Source organism: Equus quagga, chromosome 11 (genome assembly GCF_021613505.1).
Source record: "Equus quagga isolate Etosha38 chromosome 11, UCLA_HA_Equagga_1.0, whole genome shotgun sequence".
NCBI lineage: Eukaryota > Metazoa > Chordata > Mammalia > Perissodactyla > Equidae > Equus > Equus quagga.
This window is the reverse complement of record NC_060277.1, coordinates 100,122,475-100,141,388: the sequence shown is the minus strand read 5'-3', so window position 1 is coordinate 100,141,388 and position 18,914 is coordinate 100,122,475. Positions and strand designations below refer to the sequence as shown.

At 44.2% G+C, this 18,914-nt stretch overlaps 1 protein-coding gene across 1 annotated transcript in view; it reads left to right on the top strand.

The window, feature by feature from the left end:
* Positions 1 to 11,213, top strand: part of MARCHF10 (membrane associated ring-CH-type finger 10) — a 42,293-nt gene extending 31,080 nt beyond the window's left edge. Inside the window, exons 4-5 of the mRNA XM_046677079.1 lie at positions 3,420 to 3,591; positions 10,786 to 11,213. Coding sequence (XP_046533035.1) covers positions 3,420 to 3,591; positions 10,786 to 11,120 — 507 coding nt within the window. The 3' untranslated portion in view covers positions 11,121 to 11,213. The remainder of the gene's footprint in view (positions 1 to 3,419; positions 3,592 to 10,785) is intronic.
* The last annotated feature ends 7,701 nt before the right edge of the window (positions 11,214 to 18,914 follow it).

Below are 18,914 nucleotides of genomic sequence, written 5' to 3'. Positions count from 1 at the left end.
TCTCTGTTCATTGTCAACTTGCCGCTTCAAACTCAACCTTGTTAGGTCCCAGTTGAAAAATCTAGTCATTCTCACATCCCTGAGGAAATGTGTCCCACTTCGTAACCCTGGGGTCTCCATCTTCCAGGAGACCTAACTAAAACCATTGTAATGTCACTAAGTGCCCAGCGCCTCTTACACCCATAATCTAAGTCCCTGCTTCCCCCAGTGTGAGTCTTTCTCTGAACTTTGGAGAGAGCCTAGACCTGGGCAAGTAATATATCTATTACGGGTGATGCCAGCAGAGTAAGGTGGGGATCTTTGGAAAAGGTTAAGTACGAAAATACTACTACTCCAGGAAATATTAATTTTGATAACCTTATAGTTAACATGGCTTTATTAGGACTTGCTCATCAAATTACCAATAGAGAACTTCAAGTCTAATCATGTATCATGTAGTTTGGGTTTTCTTAGTTTATGTGGGTTTTTTTTTTTTTATGTTTTAGGCTTTGATTTTGAAAGATAGAGCTGGTTTTCTTTGCCCAAAGGAATAGCAATGTTCTGTTGCCTCCACCTCCACGTGACATTTCAACTTAAGAACATATGGGGAAAGAAATGAAAATTGTAATTACTGTTCAAAACTACAAGAGGAAAAGACATAGTTCTTAAATCAACTTTAAATCACAATAATTTAATTATTATTGTTTGAGAATTTCTAAATGTTGTTAAATATTTGCAAATTAGAGCTTCACTGTCTGAAAAAAAATGTTACCATCTTTTCTTGAGACTAGATACATTTCAACTGGCTTTTTATAAGACTATCATAAATTATACAGCCTTTGGAAGAAGCCAAGAAGTTTCAATTGGGACTTTTGGTTTTGGTTTCAACAGTGGGTAGTAAATGTTCATTAGTTAGCTAGTTAAGTTTTTAAATAGCTAAACATGAATTAATGGCTAGTTGCAAAAGCCAACACTTAACATGGTACTTGCTGTGCGCCTGGCACTGTTCTAAGTGCTATAAACATATTTTAACTCTTTTAATCCTCATAGAACCATCAAAAGGTAGACACTATAGTTTATAGATGAGAAAATCTGAGATGCAGAGAGATGGACTAACAAAAACTAACCCTACGTCATACAATAAGTACATGAAAGAGCCAGGTCACCCCCAGGAAGCTGGGCTCCAGAGTCTTAAATACTACATTTTGGTGCCAGAAAGAGTTACAACTTCTCCCACCCAAAGTTCATCCTCCCTGGATAATATGAGTTTTCATGAGAGAGGATAGATGAGAATGGCTGAGTTCATGAGACGATATGAATAAAGACACAAAAAGTTGAAGTGATTTGCTTAAGATTAGTCAATGAAGCAAGCAGGAAAAGATCCAGTGGCACATTCATAATTATTATAGTTCTTGCCATTGTGGCTTTAGTTTCCAACTGACAAAACACCCACTTCCAGCTGCAATTTCTGGACTCTTAAGAATGATTACCAACTGGAAGTAAGGTTGATGGAACCAGGAAACAGAGAAGGATGTACTTGGAACACAGGTGCACAATTCCATACACAATAGGCAGGGTTTAATTGGCCAAGCTTTCTTTCACCTCTTTGGTGCTAATAAAGGCTTGAGGTTTAATGAATGGATGAAGGAAGGATAAACATGGCTTAACACCCACCCAATAAAGAGTCTCTTCACCAACTGTTCCCAACTCACCACTGCCTGGGACAAGCAAAGAATTCTAGCCCTGGCTGGGGGTGATGGAGGTGCATCCAACAATAGTAGTGGACACCTGCTCCTAATGCTGTGACCGTGGATACTGGTAGTCTTAGCCCAGAGCATCTTTCCTGCCTTTCTGTTGGCTGAAGACTAGATCTCTGTGTGAACAGGCTCCTCCACCCACTAATATGAGTTATTTGTGTTGGGCAGTTTGTGGAAGAAATTTTATCCCCTGCTCACGGATGCTCTTCTTGCCTATGACAATGGTAGGCATCATAATTAAAATTTGCCCACATTTCCTTCTCTGAGAATGGAGAGCCTATCTCATGTTCACAAATGGCCTAATGTTTCATCCTTGACATTTCAGAAGAATTTTCAAGGATTTCTATTAAATTCCAGAATCGAAAGGGAAAAAAGGAGAACCGCCAGTTCATTCTGTCCTTCTGTTTTCCTGTCTATCTCAGGGTGGTCTGTTTTCTGAAAATGAAAAGAAACAATAATTATTTGCTTGAAGGCTGTATCCAGACTCTAAATTTCAAAATAAGATCTGTAATCTTGGAGAAGAATGGCCTGTCCACCTGTAGATCTGCATAGACTCCTGTATAGGAGACTGACAAGTCGGGGACTTTTTCAGAGTTTAGTCTGTCTTATGCTGCACCCAATAATTCAAAGCTGTTCAGAGTATTTTCCTGAGTCAGGAGCCTTGAAATGAAAATGCCACAACTGTCAGCGAGAACAAGGAGCAAGATCAATGCAAATTGCCACAGTTGGGGAGCTGTGGGGGACACTGACTTAGCATTCTGTGTCTGCAAAAGACTGCATTTTCAGAGGACTTTCCAATCCTGGCTTAATGCGCAATGTAGGAGAATTCAGTGACGCCCACCCCCTCAGGCAAGGGGAGTGTCTTGTTGCAGAGTGTATTGCCTAGCAAATCATACCAACACCAGGCCTCAAAGCGCAAACCAGGATTTAGATCACCCTTCAAGACCAGTTTTCTCATGATCGTTTATATTGTTTTCATCATTTCTTCGGTGAGTGTAAGTGTGGCAAAGTGTAAAAACTATTGAATGCCTGGATAATTTTTATTGTGTGGGCAAGTCTGTGTTGAGATATTCTGACATTGCAGAAATCATGATTTGTCTGTGCATAGATTTATACTGACTTCTTTACAGAAGCCTGACAAGTAGAGGGCTTTAAAAAAAAAACTAGTCTCTTACATTGCATCCAATAATTCAGAATATTAAACTGAGGTCTGATTTATTCCATCCCAACACACTCTCTAAATTTCCTTTTCATTGTCAAGTATGTGATTAACATAAGAAACATTTTTCCTCACCCATCCCAAAGTAGTTCAATTAACAAATAGCAAGAAGTTTCAAAGCACTGATTGTTTCTCCTGCTTTCACACGTAGCTTTTAACATGAGCTGTTTATTGGTCATCAAATTACTTAACGGTCAGAAATGCATTCTTTTCATAGTGTTCTACAAGATGGACTCATAGATGTGCATTCTTTTTATAATGTTCTACAAAATAGACTCATTAACTTTGCTGTTTCCAAATTGATACACCCAGACCATCAAAATCTCACTGATGAAAGTGCATACTGGGCATACACGGCAGGATGCTCCAGTGTTGTCCCAGCACTGGGCTCGTCTCTTTTTCCTCTGCCCAGCAGACATGACCTACTTGGCCACTGATACTCAGACACCTTTCATTTTCGGTAGAGTTCTGGTGAGGAGGATCCTCTAGCTGAACCGAGATTATCTACCAAGAATTCTGTGGTTAAGTGTGATTCCAGACTGCCAGCGATTGACCAAACATCAGTCAAGCAGAAACATAAAAGTACCATGACTGCAAGGAAACCAGAGAAAGTGGTCCCCAGCAAACCATCTCCAGGTGAGCAGCTGGATTATTGAAATCCACAAAATCCCAAATCCCAGGATTGAAGGTAATGACAACAATCAAATCGGTGGCATTGGTTACGCCTAGCGTTTTGCAAGTGGCTCATTCAGGTTTTGGAGGGTCTGAGGATCTTACGCAAAAGGTAAAATTCATTTCAGAGTAGAATATCAGGTCAAGGAGGCGTGAATTATGCAGAGTAACTGTCTCCACTGCCCACATTTTCTGCCCAATCATTGGCTTTGTGTGGCACTCGCCCAGAATTGCTGCCTTTTTATCTTCCTCACCCTTCTGGGGGCGATAAAGGCGTTTGGCCCCAGGTATCAAGTTTTATGACTCAAGAGAGAGCATGAAGAGAAGCTTTCAAAAGCATCTGAATGACAGAATTTATAGCCGAGAAAGAGAGTAATAAAGTCCTCCAGTCCTCGGGTTGTCCTCTTTGGGAGAAAGGGGGCTTGATAAATCCTCCCTTTTGTGCAATTTGGTAAATAATTCACTCTTTAGCTGCCTTTGAAGCAAAGGCCCATCCTCTGCTTGAGGCAGGAGTGATTTAATAGTATCCAGAAAGGGGATAAATTCAGCTGAAAGTTTAGAGTCCCTCGGGCTCATCCCCATCAAAGCCAACATCTGTAGGACGAACTTGACTCCTCTGGGAACTGCCGTCAACTTTGGGGTAACTAGGCAGAAAGGTCTGCCTTCTGCCTGCAGTAGAACGGAAATGATCCAGATTAACTGCCCAAGAATTCGTAAATAGTGTGCAATTCATTTAAATCCAAATCACAACTACTTTCTAATCCTGAACAGCTCCTGTCAGGCAACCACCCGTCCAGTGAAGTCTTAATGCATTTTTAGAAAACAGTGGCTCCTGTTCAGATTAACCACCCACATTTTATTGCGTTAATGAAGTAAAAAACAAATTGACTTCTGAAAGGATGTTTTTTCACGCAAAGCCCCAACTCTTTTTCCTTATTTAATCAGGGGAAAAGTATCATCGTAGTTAAAAATTTCTCATTTTGAAGACTTTTAGTAGGAATCAGGTTTTTAATTCAGCTGTTTAAGAATGAAATAGGGAGGGGCTGGCCCCGTGGCCGAGTGGTTAAGTTCATGTGCTCCGCTGCAGGCAGCCCAGTGTTTCGTCGGTTCGAATCCTGGGCGCGGACATGGCACTGCTCATCAAACCCCGCTGAGGTAGCGTCCCACATGCCACAACTAGAAGGACCCACAACGAAGAATATATCCCCCAAATATTTCAAAATACATGTTGTAATTTATGGAATTGAGGATGTTTTTAATAGAAAAAATTCAATTTAAGTTTCAATAATGCAACTCCATTCACTCGATATAATTTTTAGCCTTCTCGCTAAAACCAGGTAGCTGTTTGCACAGTGTGCTTTGGCATCTGTGGAGAAAAATCATTAAAATGAACAGTTTAGGCCCACTCAATGATTATAGTTTGTCTGATTAATACAGATGTTTTTCCAACTGAGAAAACTCCATATGGAGCTTACAACACTGACAAAGGGAGAATTAATTCACTTTATATTCTATAAAACATCAAATTTGAAGACTACTAGACTAGAAAACACCAAAGTTTAGGCAAGAGAGTGAAGTTGGCAGCAAGATATCTATTTCATCCAATGAGGGATGTTATTTGTAGCAAAGACCCTTAAAACCAACCAGCTTATTGTCATATTATGGCACTAGACCATGACCAAGAGCTGTGCAGCCCTGAGCTGGAGGGTGGCCTGGCTGTCCAGCGAGTGTAGGTGTTCTGGTGATTGATGTCAGTTGCTTAGAAGCCGAATCAGTTGTGTAGCAAACTGGGTTGATCATGAAGTTGGCTAAATGCAAAGCCATGGTTGTTAAGATCCATTCGTTTTACATGTGGTGTAGACATGCCCTCAGAGTTCCTTAATTAGCATAGCAAAATGAGAGCTCAGAGACATGGTGAGAATTCAAGCTGAGTCTCTTCAGGAAAAGTTGAGTTGAGGGGTGGTGACAATTCAGAAAATTCAGATAAATATTCTAGAAAAAGAGGATTTGGGACTTCAGTTATCTGGAAATGTTGATCCAATTCACTAGGTAAATTCATAGTTTCTTACTTTTCACTTCTGTAGAGAAATATTTTCCTAAAGCTTTTTTGGGGTGATCCAAAGTTGGCAGTGAGTCACCAAAACTCCTTCCCATGTCAGACCTGAGATTCTAGGCAAAATTGATGCATCAAACACAATAAAATCCCTTTGCAACGTCTGCCTATTGGGCCAGCCTTCCATACTGTGTTATGCCAGACTTTTCCTGAATAAAGTAATACAGCTGGGAAGGCGGCTTGACTGATTCACACGCACACGTGCACATCAGTGTAACGGTAATCAATGTCATAAAAGAATTTTTCCTTATATGTCAACTGCCATCTAGAACCCCTAAAACAGCTATTTAGAATATAGGAACGATAGATGCCGTCTACAAATAGATTTATAACTGAGAAGGCGTCAGAGTTTCATTGTTCTTCACACTCTATTAGAAGGAATTCACACATTTTAAATTAAGTTCAGATGTTCCATGGGAGCTGCTTCTAAATGAGTTGGCTTGTGACTTTCCTTGTTGTGTCTCTCCACGCGGTGGGGTGCGCAGTTCAGGGGTGCATGCTTTAGAGTCAAAATGCTTGGATTAGCATCAGGGCCCCATTTCTTATTTGCTGTGTACCTTTGGGCAAGTAACTTTTCTGTGCCTCAGTTTCCTCATCTGTAAAATGAAGGGTCAAAACAGGCTCTACCTGCTGGCATTGCTGTGAAGATTCAAGGACACAACATGTGCTTGGCCATTACAACATAAGCACTGGGTACATTATGGCCTGATGATATCTGGCACATGAGAGCTATATTTAGTAGGGAGAATGGACTAGAAAACTTTGTTTTCTTTGTCTTAATGTTGTCCCCTCCCCCCAATCTTTTTTTTCTTTTACCAAAAATCAGAGTTGTCTTTTAAAAATCCTAACATAAATGCAGGTACAGACACTTTTGCTGCACTCTGAATTTCCAAAGCCAGACACAAAATGGAAAAAGATGAATAATCAGAAATCATTCACCACGCCAGAGATTTGCTTTATCTCCAAAAAGACATGGAAAATTCAGGCAGTGAGTCAAGACCCAGCTGGGTCCGAAGGGCAATTGATTCAGAAATCTTATTTCGTGATCAAGGCGAACACTGAGGCACGGTGAGACATAAGCCTAGCGGAGTTACATCCTCGTCTTTCAGAATTCTGTATGGATCCGTGGGGAGCAGAGCAGTCGGCAGGCCCGACGAGTGCAGAGGGACAGGGAAAGTGTAGGGAGCTACGGTGGCCTCTGACTCCTGGACTCCTGCCTGCTCCCAAAACCTCTCCCAGCCCCAGCCTGAGTTGAAAAGGAGCCACGTCTCCTTTCCAGGACAGTAGAGGCATCCAAAGGCCGTTGTGCTGTGGGGTTCTGGCTCCTGGAGTCCTAAAGCGCTCTCCTCCCCAGTGCCAGGCCCATGGGAAGTGGGTGTGCCTCTCTTGCCCTTTCCTCTCACCTAGAGCTTGGGCATAGTCCCTTAGTTATGCGCCAGGAAAACGGATCTGGATAGAGTCCTGTGAGCCTGCTTCCAAAATCTTGCCCTTTAAAACAAAGCCAAACGTTCTGAAATTATCCTCACTTATTATTGAGTTCAATGTTAGTCATTACCACATTCAGATTTGTAGGAGTAGCAAAACCTATTCAGCCTAATAGTGGCTTACTGTGAAGCTAGCTATGTTCTTTAAAACTAAGAAAAAGTAATGAATTCAAATTTTAAAAGATGCACATCTAAAACAACTGGGGTCCTTTTGGATTGGGAAATATTTATTTGAAGAGCAGCCTAGAAGAGAAATTTGAGGGCAAATCCCAAATCTTCATAACTTACCTTGCAAATAAATTCTGTTGAAAATTATCTCTGAAAGGCCAAGATTAATGGGTTTCCAGGCAAGTCCATTGGTGTCCAACAACTTTCCAAGCTATCTGCCCAAGTTAGAAAACAACCAACATAAGCAAATGCTCCCATTTTTATAAAGAGAATCATAATTCTAAACCCGTTTATGGTAATGCTTCTAAGCCCGAGAGGCTCAGGGTGTCACAGAGCCCAGAATTTCAAGTCCTGGCTCAGAATCCTGGTCTACCACTTTATAGCCCTAAAATGTGAACTGGCAACTTCTCAAAACTCAGTTTCCTCATCAGTAAAATGGAGTTATTGCCTGCCTAACCAGGTAGACAGGAGTACTAAAATCTAGGGTGTAGACTAGACCTTAGGTAAAGGTCAATCCCCAATCTTCCCTCTGCTTATGAAGCCTGCTACCACCACCACCTGCTGCTCCCGGGTTAGCATCATTATAAGAGAACTGCTCAAACAAAGAAAATTTAGTTTGAGATGTAAGAGACGTTATAACTTGATTATTAAAAATTTAACCATTTGATTGTCAGTGAAGTCATCCACTTATCCAGTACCTATGGGAATGTTAGCAAATACATTCAAGTGCCCCCATTGTCCCAGGGTGTAAGATACCAGGGTGCATTGGTTTTCTCATCCATCACTCATTCGTTCAGCACTTCAGCATCTATTGACTGCATACTTACCTGCCAGGCACTGCATGGGTGCTGGGGATACAGAAGTAAAATACAAAGGACCTGTCTTCCAGGGGCTCAGAGTCTGATGGGAGAGCAGGACACCAACACACCCTGACCAAAGGAAGTTCTAAGGGCTTGTAGGGAGGGGCAAGTGGGGTGAAAATCCTGAAGGACAGGGGATTTTGCCAGGGAAAGAAGGCGAGAAAGATGTGCCCAGCAGGAGGGCAGGAGTGTGCAAAGGCATGAAAGAGAGGGAGAGCAAGGAAGACGGGGAGAGAGAGATGACAGGCAGACATCAAGGAACTACAAATAGTCTAGGGCCTTGTGCCTCAAAGTGTCCCCAGACTAGGAGCAGAGGCATCCCCTGGGAGCTCGTTAAAAATGTAGAACCTCATATCCCAGCCCAGACTCACTGAATCAGAACCTGCATTTAACAAGATCTCTGCACATTTGAGTTTGGGAAGCTCTGGCTTAGGGTCAGGCTACAAACTAGGAAGTGTAGAGTATAAAGTTGACATTCTATAGGTAGGCAAGGACCAGGTCCCCAAGGCCTTGAATGTCATGCTGAACCGGATGGAGCATCAGTCATGGAGGGGTCTAAATAGGGAAGTGATGCAATCAGGTTGGCATTTTTAAAGCTGACTATAGCATGGAACGGTAACGGAGGCCGACAGACACAGGCCAAGAGACTAGGCAAGCAGTAGTTGCGGTGGACCCAGAGAGAAATGGGAAGAGCTTGACCTGCAGCAAAAGCAGAGGGGACATGAAAAGGACTCGGCCTTGAGGGATGTTTAAGGAGGTAAACCTGGCAAATCTTGGTGACTGTTGGGTGTAGTGGTAAGGAAAAAGGAGGAATCAAAGAGAACTTGGAATTCTGGCCCAGAAAACCAGGAGAATGGAGATTGCCTTTGCTAAGGTGGAGAAAGCAAGAAGAGGGTGGGTCCCATTCTGTGGATGTTGTCTTTGAGGGGCAGGAAGGACGGCCAGGAGGAAATGCCAGGAAGCACCTGAGTACCCAAGTCTGCTGCTCAGCAGAGAACTCCTGGCTGCCAGTAGGAATTCAAGGTCCTACAGTCTGTAAGAGGTGGCTGAAACCACAAATGCGTCCCCACTATGAGAGCGGATGAAATCAGAAGAGAGATGACGAAGGAACCTTGGGAAATAAGAACAGCTAAGGGAAGATGGGAGACGATAACTAGAGAGAAATGATCCAAGAGGTAGGAACCACTCCAGGAGCCAAGGGAGGCACTTGGAAAGGAAGGAGTGGAAAATAGTGTCAGATCCTACAGAGGATTCAGGTAACTAAGGACCATGACCCCTCCATTACAGGTAATGGTTTTCAATTGGATGGTTACAACAATGGCATTTTAGAGTTGCAACTGATTTTAGCTGCATCATTTCCCAAACTTCTCTGATGATAAGAATCACCTGGGAGGTACATAATTAAAATACAAATACCTGGTTCCAATTCCTGACCAGAGCATCAGAACCTCCAGTGAAGGGGCCTGCAAAACCGTGTTTTTAACAAGCACTACGGATGATTCTCATTACAGAGTTTTGAGCAACTGTCTCAGAGCCTTGCTTCTCAAACTTTAAAGTTCATGAGAAACACCTGGGGACCTTGATAACCTGCAAGCTGTGATTCAGTAGGTTTGGGTGGGCTGAGATTCTGCATTTTGAAAGCACCGAATCCTAGCCACTAGACCACCAGGGAACTTGATTCTGCATTTTGAGAAGCTGCCAGGTGATGTCCATGCTGCCGGTCTAAGGCCCACCCGTGGAGGATCGAGGCTAAAAAAAACACCTGTCTCACTTTGCAGATGAGGAAACAGATTTCAGGAAGGTAAGCGGTTGATCCAAGGTGACCCAGCTGGTTGGTGGCAGAGCTGAGAGGTTTGTCATGCATGAGGGGGGTCTCTCTGGATCGTGACTCCATCAGGTGCCCATATTCTGCCTCCAACAAGGTTGGTAGGTTGAGTGTGAGGTTAGTGAACAAATGGTTAACTTCACTTGGACACCTCCCTCGCCCACCTGCTTTCCCCCCCACCCCTCGCTCCTTCCCCCATCCATGATCCCACCAGGATCTCTTTGCTTCCTTCTCTCTTCCCAAGCCTCCCCTCTGCAGCCGAAAGGCCAGATTAGGGCATGACCACAACCTCCTACCGGGGGCAGCTGGAGGATTGGCGGGGAGAGCCTTACCTAAGTGAGGCCCTGCAGGCCACCATATGTTGCTGCCAGTGCAGCTAATTAGACTGGCTGTGGGAGATGTGAAGGGACTGAGAACTGCCACACGGGAACTACTGTGGGGAGAACTTCCCTGCATCTGTCAGGGACGCCAGAGACTACTGGCTGGAAGATGGTGTGATGGTGACGCCATTTTCCTGGCTAACTCTTCAATGACTTTGAGATCCAAGCCAGGTGCCTCCTGGGCAGGAGCCAGGCCTGCTGCCCCTGTGACACCTGGAGAAGCCACTCCTGAAGAACAATTTTTGAGTTTTGACTCATTCACAGACTTTTTTTATGTCCTTGCCCACAATGAGTGCTGCTTCCTGATTGCTCTTTTTCTTTTGTGCAGGTGACAGCAGCGAGCACCCCCTGTTCTGTGTTGAATATTCCCCTTACTGCTCCGTCTTTGCTTTCTCCCCTGACCAGCAGCCCAATACCAGTTACTGCTGCCTCCTCCTGCCACTAGTGCCACCCGCCTCCCCAGTGGCCCAGGACCCTTCCCCCTATCTCCCTCCAGTTTCCTTTCCCTCCTTCGTGAGCCCCACTCTCTCCTCCCCGGGTCCCGTGCCCGAGTCTCCAGCAGCCCTGTGCTACTTCCCCGTCTCCTGCCCTACTCCGGCGGAGACCCCTGTGCTGTGCCTGCCCGGCCCCAGAAGGCCCAGTAAAATTTACCTCATGTGGTAAGCCATCCTCAGCAAGGCATGCAGCACAGTGGAGTCAGGGAGAGGGGGACTTCAGGCTTCCAGAAGGCAGGTGGACGAGAGAGGGGCCAGAGGGCAATGCCATGAACAAGACCAGGAGGTGTGGTGTGCGGGGGAGCAGGAAGACGAGACAGCTGCTGCCACTTCACTCAGCCTTCTTCTAGCACTAAGGAGCGAGCAACCAATAAAATCCCGTCATCTCTCGAGACTCATTTGGTTTCTTCTCTCCTGTGTCTGGCACACTGTGGAACGTTACCACCAGAAACTGAACAGGCCCTTCTGTGTCTGGTCATACCCTTGGCTATGCGAACGTGCACACGCCAAGACGGCCCCGAGAAGGTGGCACCGGGGGCAGGTCATTGGGAAAGCACACGTTGGAACCGAAAACCCATTCAGAAGCCACTGAGGAGGGACAAATGAAAGGGCTCTGTCTCTGTTTACATTCCCTTTCCTGCCTACTTATTAGGCACTACATTTCCCAAAATCAAAAATGCCACCTCCTGGTTTCCAAAATAAAACATATTTATGGTACATAATTAAGCTTTAATTAAGATCTCCTCTGGGTATATGAGACAACACACATTTCCAGCACACTCAACCAGGCAAATAGACGTGGCCTATTATTTGTGACTGTACAAAAAGCTGCCTATTACCCCACAGCAACACAGGCTCTTGTGATTAAGCTGTAATTCTTCCCATGATCTGAAGGAAGCAATAAATTTTTTAAAAAGGCATCTCTTAGGCAGAATCCTGATACCTCCTAGGCACTGGGCATCCCAGTCAAGATAGTATGGGGGAAGGGTAAAAATTCGAGAACTGTATTTTTCTCTTTCTCTTTCTTTTCGACTCTGTCTATCAAGAACTGTGTCTGTGCATGGCAAGCGATGTGACGAACTGAACAATAATCAGATGCGTGGAATTAACGTGGACCCTTAAATGGATTTGGTTCCCAGTTGTCAGGGTCTTGTATAAGTATGAGATCTCTGTGTATTTTTTTTTTTTTTACCTTTCCTGGTCAAATTAAGAACTATTCAGTCAACAATTACAGTGTCCCAGCATTGTCAAGAAAACTGAGGCAGATACCTTCATCTAAACAGCTTTCTTTGTCCCTGGAGGCATCACCTTGCTCAGATGTTAGAAGAAGGTGTGGGTTTCATGTTGTCCAAAGCAAACCATAGTCTTCCCAAAATTCAGTGACAAACTTCAAGATGTTGAGTTGCCTGGCAATGAAACTCCTGAACACAGACCCCTCCCTTTTCTATAAGGCAAAAGGCCTGTCCTACTACCTGAAGAGGAAGGTACAGTTCGTCTTCCAGTGTAAATACGACTTAGTCATCCGGCAAGTTAGTGTGTGTACCATGCCACAGTGAGGACCATCCTAGAAAGGCCCCAAAGGTCTGAAGTTTGGTTCACTTTTGGGTGTGAGTGAGGTGATTAGGGACTGGAATCCATGTACTTACAAACTAGGCAGTTGAGGTCACCTCATTTATGACTGCAACTGCAGATGGAGAAGAAGGAATATTTTGCAAGAGTCCATGGAATCTAAAGGGTGTCACAGGGAAGAAGTCAGTGGTGCAGCCAAATTAAATTATCGTCTTTAAGGTCATGACCAAAATGTCTTACTCATCTTTGTGAACCCTCAATCATTGCATAGCAAAGGCACGCAGTTATTTGGTGAACAAATTATGATAAAAAGAGTTGCTATTTACCTTTTGGATTTTATAAAAGGATTGAGGGAGAGAGCCAGGAACGAAGGCTGCTGAATAAGTTGTTCTCAACCTATGAAGCCTGCATAACAATAAGTTTCTGGTCAAATTCAGTTCTCTCATGGGAGTGACTTCAGATTTCCAATTATTATTTGTAGTATTATTATCACTATTTGTGGTAGAAGCACCAGCTACCATTTTTAGCAGCTAATATGCGCCAGACACTGAGTTAGGCCATTTATGTACATTACCGCTAAACTTTACAATAACTCAACAACGTAGGAATATTCCCATTTTAAAGTTGCAGATACTGAGGTTCAAAGTGTCAAAGGTCAGAGGAGCCTGCCTGTACTATCAGTGGTGATTTCTTCACTGCCAGGCCTGGTAAAAAAAAGTCCCCAGTCATTCAGCTTTATTACTTTAATTTGCTGGAAACTTGATTAGAGGAGACATGGTAATAGAAAGCATTTTGGAAATTATTTAAGAGATCTGATGATTTGAAAAAGGCACTTGTTTGAATAAGAAAACAAAATAACCTATTATCTTAAGCCATCTTCGGTGTTTTGCACCAGCAAAAAAAAATGTTCTACTTTTAGAATTCCATGTAGTTCCAGCTGAATGCATCTTCTCGAGCCCTGCAAATCATACTAGGTGATTATTATTATTTGTCCTGCAGAAGAGTGCAAGGAAACACAAAGGCTGGCTCAGACAGGGTCCTCATCCTTAAGGAGCTTATGGTCTAGTTGGAGAGAAGAGACACACACATTAGGCAATTTTAAAATATTTAAATGCTAAAGGCCATAAGAACCCTGAAAGTTCTGGCCAAAGCAGAGTCAGAGCAGACTTGGTGGATGGAAAACTGGAAACAGACCTTGAAGGACCTGCTGGCAGGCAGGCCCTCCGGGAAGGAGGGTCACTCCCCGCTGAGGGTGTGAGGGGGTGGGTGGGGAAGTGGGGGGTGTGAGCAGTGTGAAGTTCTGCTGCACGGAGTGTGAAGGAAATTTTAATATTCTACTGAGATTCCTGCTGGGAATCAAACTGATATCCTTGTGACCAGCACCTTTGGGCCAAGTTGAATACACACTGGACTTGGGCTGAGCCCCAAGCCTGTCCCTTCCCTGGTCCTCCCTGTTTCTTCCTCAGTAAATAAGAATCCTGCTGCTTCCTTCCCTGTCAGCCAGGTGAGAGGCGGGAGGCAGTTGTTGACTTCCAAGAGCTGGGGAGGGGTGAGGCCTTGGGTGAGGATGGGAGGAGTGCAGCGCTTGGGGCCAAGAAAGTGACTCCCCGTTTCCTCTGTGCTGGATTCCTTACATAAAGCCCCATCCCTCCCCTTAACCCTCTTCCTCTCACTCTCCTTCTGGTCAACGTAATTGTGTTGAATCACCACCCTACACCCTCCAAAGAATATATTCTTATTTTCTAGAGAACCCTCTCCTCTCTTTTCTGGTCATGCCCACAACCTCTCTGGGCTCCACCAATTTGCCCTAAGCTGGCACCGACACGACCAGCAGCTCCCCTCTTCTAGTATGTTCCCTGTGGAACATGACCCTCTCTGTCTTGGGGCACAGAACCCACTGCCTTCCCCTTCTGGGGCCTGTCAGAAATAGGTAGTACCTAATCATTGTGTTAAACTAGCCTTCATGGACCGCCCAGGAGAACTTTTATTTCTTTCCAGAATCTGGATGAAAACCATCCACGCAACCACAGCTTACACTCTGGAACATAAATCAGTTGTCTTCACATGCCAAAAAACGCTGCTCTCTCACGCATAACTCAGGGACCCTCCCGGCTGTACCTCTGTTGCCTGCTGGCCACGGCTATTTGTGAAATTTCTGAACTGTCCAAAAGAGGATGAGCCAGGCAAATTCTTTTGGAAGGATTTAGTCCAAATATTCACAATTTAACTGCCTTGTGAACTCAAGAACTTGTAGAGATGCATGGAAAATACCAAAGTTCTTTCCCCAAACTCACGTGCTCTGACACAACGTAAACATGTGAAGAGGAAACTTGAGATTATTCATACCAATTAGCAACCTAATTCAAAATGTGAATTTTTTATTATTCATTGGGAACTCAATTCACGTTAGCACTTCAGCTACTGTCTTCCTGTGAGTGTATCAGCCCAGTGCAGTGGTGAGTAGCACATAAGAAGGCAAAGATTCATGGTCCCCAGATGTTCAGAATCTTTCTGGAAGGGCATGTTAGCTGCTAATAAACAACTTGAGGATATGAATATACAGGTATACGAAGTAGGCTGTGATTCAAACTTGGGGAGCAGGGCCTTGTGTGTCCCAACTATAGAAGGCTCTTGACAGTGTTACCAACAGGCCCATCTCGACGTCTTATGAATTGGAAGCTAGAAACTTCTTAGCAAAAGGAAAGACCCCTACAGACTCTGCATTGCAGGTGTCACGGGTGCTCACTAATGCCGAAATAGCCTTGTGAAGTAGGTATTATTTTCACGTAGCAGATGGGGAAACTGAGGCTTTGAGAGGTGTAGAGATTTGCCCCAACTCACATGGCTACAAAGTCATGGGACCAGGTTTTAAATCCAGCTCCTCTCTGGCCTCCTGAGTCCACTTTCTTAACTGCCTTACCAATTGCTGGCCCTTTGAGCATTCTTTGTGCAGAAGATGTTTTCCTGTAAAAAATTAATTATTGAAAAGATTTTGCACCTTTCAGCAGCCCAGACACCACAGATTTTATCAAGGAAGAGGAGGCCGAACCTGGGGAGACTGACAGTTAGCCCAGAAGTGCAGAGCTCAAGAGCGTCTGGGGACAGAAGCAGACGGAAATCGCAGCTGCTGATGAAGGCGCCGGCCCACAGAGGAGCAGGTAAGGGCCTGTGGCTCATGCATCTTGGTCCTCAGAGAGGTAAACTGACTTATGCTGTTAACCTGGTGAATTCTATATGGTTTTTAGAAACTTGTGCTTTTATATGAAGGAGAGTGTACCTTAAAATGAAATGCTTAAAAGGTTTTAAAAGCAAACTATTGGATCTAGTTTCCTTCTCCAAGAGAGGCTGGTGGAAAAAGGCAGGGAAGGGAGAGTTTAAAAAAAATTTTTCTCTGCATTACACCAAAAATATAACTGTGCAGGGTTTTGAGTGGATGCTGGCCATTAGGCTTCTGGAGAGGGCATTTGGGTGCTGGGTGTTGCGTTTTGGAGTCCTGTAGCAGGTCAAGGATGGAGAAGGAGTCTGCCGCTCTGGAGATGTCGCCCCTGGAGACAGTTCCTACCCACCTCCCAGGGAGAAGCAGACTGCTCACTTCCCACAGACATCTTCTCCCCTCTGATCCAGAGCATCGAAATCTTGATGTGTAAGAAATAACATCAAAACAAATACATGCTTTATTTCCAAACATTGGTTTGGTGGATACTTCCTCCTTCAGTCCTGAGCATTCATCCTCAGACCCAAGCCATGCTGCTCTGCTAACCACATCATCCTCTCCTGCGGTAGCAGAAGGAACAGGACCCGAGGACCCCCCCATAGGACTCCAAAGAAAGTGACATTTGGCAGCCAACCCTGCCATGATCCTGTTCTTCCCCTTGGGGAACCACTGAGCATCACACTTCCTCGCCACCCAATGAACACAGTATCCTTTATTTTAAAATATGATATATACTGTGGTGGACACATATAAATATAGAACATGGTAGTTTTTGGATGGCTATTAGAGCCTATGTGAATCTGTAGCAACTAGACATCCACAGGCCCCCAAGCATCTAACACCTCCTGTTGGGAAGGGCAGACCTCACTTCTAATTCCAGTTCTTCCTCCTAGCGGTGGACCCTCGGATGGTCAAGTAGCCAGCCACTCTGGATTATAGTTCCCTTGTCTTGAAATAAGCATAATGAAATCTACCTCATCGCATTTGCTATAATAACTAAGTGAAATAATGTATGGCCAGAACCTGGCTAGAGTAGACACCAAACTATTGTTCGTTTCTCTCCTGTCACCACCCCAATGGCCCTCGATGAACTCTTGAATATTATTTCAAAGGTTAGCCTCCCCGTGCTCAAAATGTTCCTCCAGGGGCCGGCCCGGTGGTGTAGCAGGTAAGTTTGCACGCTCCGCTTCAGTGGCCTAGGTTTCGCCGGTTTGGATCCCGGCTGTGGACATGGCACGGCACGGCAGGCCATGCTGTGGTAAAGTAGAGGAAGATGCGCATGGATGTTAGCTCAGGGCCAGTCTTCCTGAGCGAAAAGAGAAGGATTGGCAGCAGTTAGCTCAGGGCTAATTTTCCTAAAAAAAAAAAAAAAAGTTCCTCCACCCGTGAGGCTCATATAGTCCCCCACCTGCACTCAGAAGACATCTTCCATCATCCTGAGATCTGTTGAGAATTTGTCCCAATTTTCTATCATACCCAGGGCTCCTTATCTTCCTTATTTCCTTACTAGTCTCTCTTCAGTTCTTTTTCTCACATTCTAAAGTGGATTGCGTAAACTGGAGTAGGAGCCAGATGTTTGAGTTGTATCAGTGAGAGATTTGACACAAATGTGACAGAGGCAATATATAGAAAGCTCTTGCAAATCAATAAGAAAAACATGAATACCTAATAGAAAAATGGGGAAGAGGCCTAACAGTTTCACAGAGGAAATACAAGTAGCTAATAAACATTTGAAAAAAAGGTTCAACCTCACTAAGTTATAAATGTAAGTTTACATGAGAAAAATTTGACCTACCAAATTGGCTAAGGTTTTAAAAATAATACTCAATACTGGTAGTGAAACTAATAACACTTCCTGGGCACTGCTGTGTCAAATGTTATGCCAAGCCCTCGGCGCGCATCGCCAGTGACACCACTGTGAGAGCCATGCTTTTGGATCCTACAGGTAGGGTAACTTGTACAAACTGGAATTTGGCAGCATGTGTGAAAAGTCTTTAGAAAGCTTGTACCTTTTGACCCAGCAGTTCTACTCCTATAAGTCTATTCTAATAAGACATGTAGTCAAAGATGTATGAACCATGACGCTTATCCCAGTGTAACTTGTGACAGCAAAGATCTTGAAACGATCTATATCCCCAACAACAGAAGAAAAGTTAAACAAATTATGATCCATGTATATAATGTACCCTTATACTGTAATTAATATCATGTTCTTAAAGAATAATTAATGGCAGGCAATAATGCTCACAATAAAATGTTTAGGGAAGGAAAGCAGGACATGAAGTTGCATATATCCAAATATCCCAATTTTGTTTTTTTTAAAAATATTTCTAGATAAGAGATCCCTGGGTTGTAAATTCAAATGTCTTCAGGGAGCAGGCGGATATGGCAGAAGAAATACGTAACAAGGGCTGTGGGGCCTGCGGTAAAGCAGAACATACGTGCTCCACCTAAAGGCGGCTAACTCAGCGTTCAATGCTGAGCCAAACAACTGCGAGATGAAAATTGCCCAGGGTCTGGAGTTTACAACCCAGCCCTGAATTCCAGAACAGTAGCAATGGTCATCCGAGTTTTGGATTATGGGTGATTTTTATTTCTTCTTCCATATTTTCTGCAATAAATGTCTACTACTTTTATGACCAGAGGAAAACAATTAAAAGCATATGGCTGTCTGAATGTAGGAAATTATTGATCAAGCACGTGAAGAAGTCTAGACCAAAGACGTTGTCTTAGGGCAGATGGGTGCTTTTTCTGGTTTCCTCTCACTGCACCTAGAACATTCACTTGCACCTAGTTGAACTCCTGGAAATGGCAGGCCCTCCATTCACAGCTGGAGCCCTTCCAGGGCCTCAGAGGGGCATCTGACAGCATCTGTAGGGCCTGGTCTGTGAGTAGCACATCCTGGCACGCCAAATTGGATATTTATTCCCAGCCCTGAGCTACTAAAGTCTGCTCCCTATTTGATAGGCGCAAGAAATAGGGTTAAAATAGCACAAATATAGAATGGCACAGTCTGCCACCTTTAGGAGCACACACATACACACACACACACTCCCTGGGGAAGCACTGGTTGAATTTTTAAAGAGGAAGGCAGTGTGGTGACGAGGAAGGGTTAAGATGCACCCTGGGGTGTTTCCTGGATTCACAGGAGCCGCAGCACAGCACTTCGCCTGCGACTTC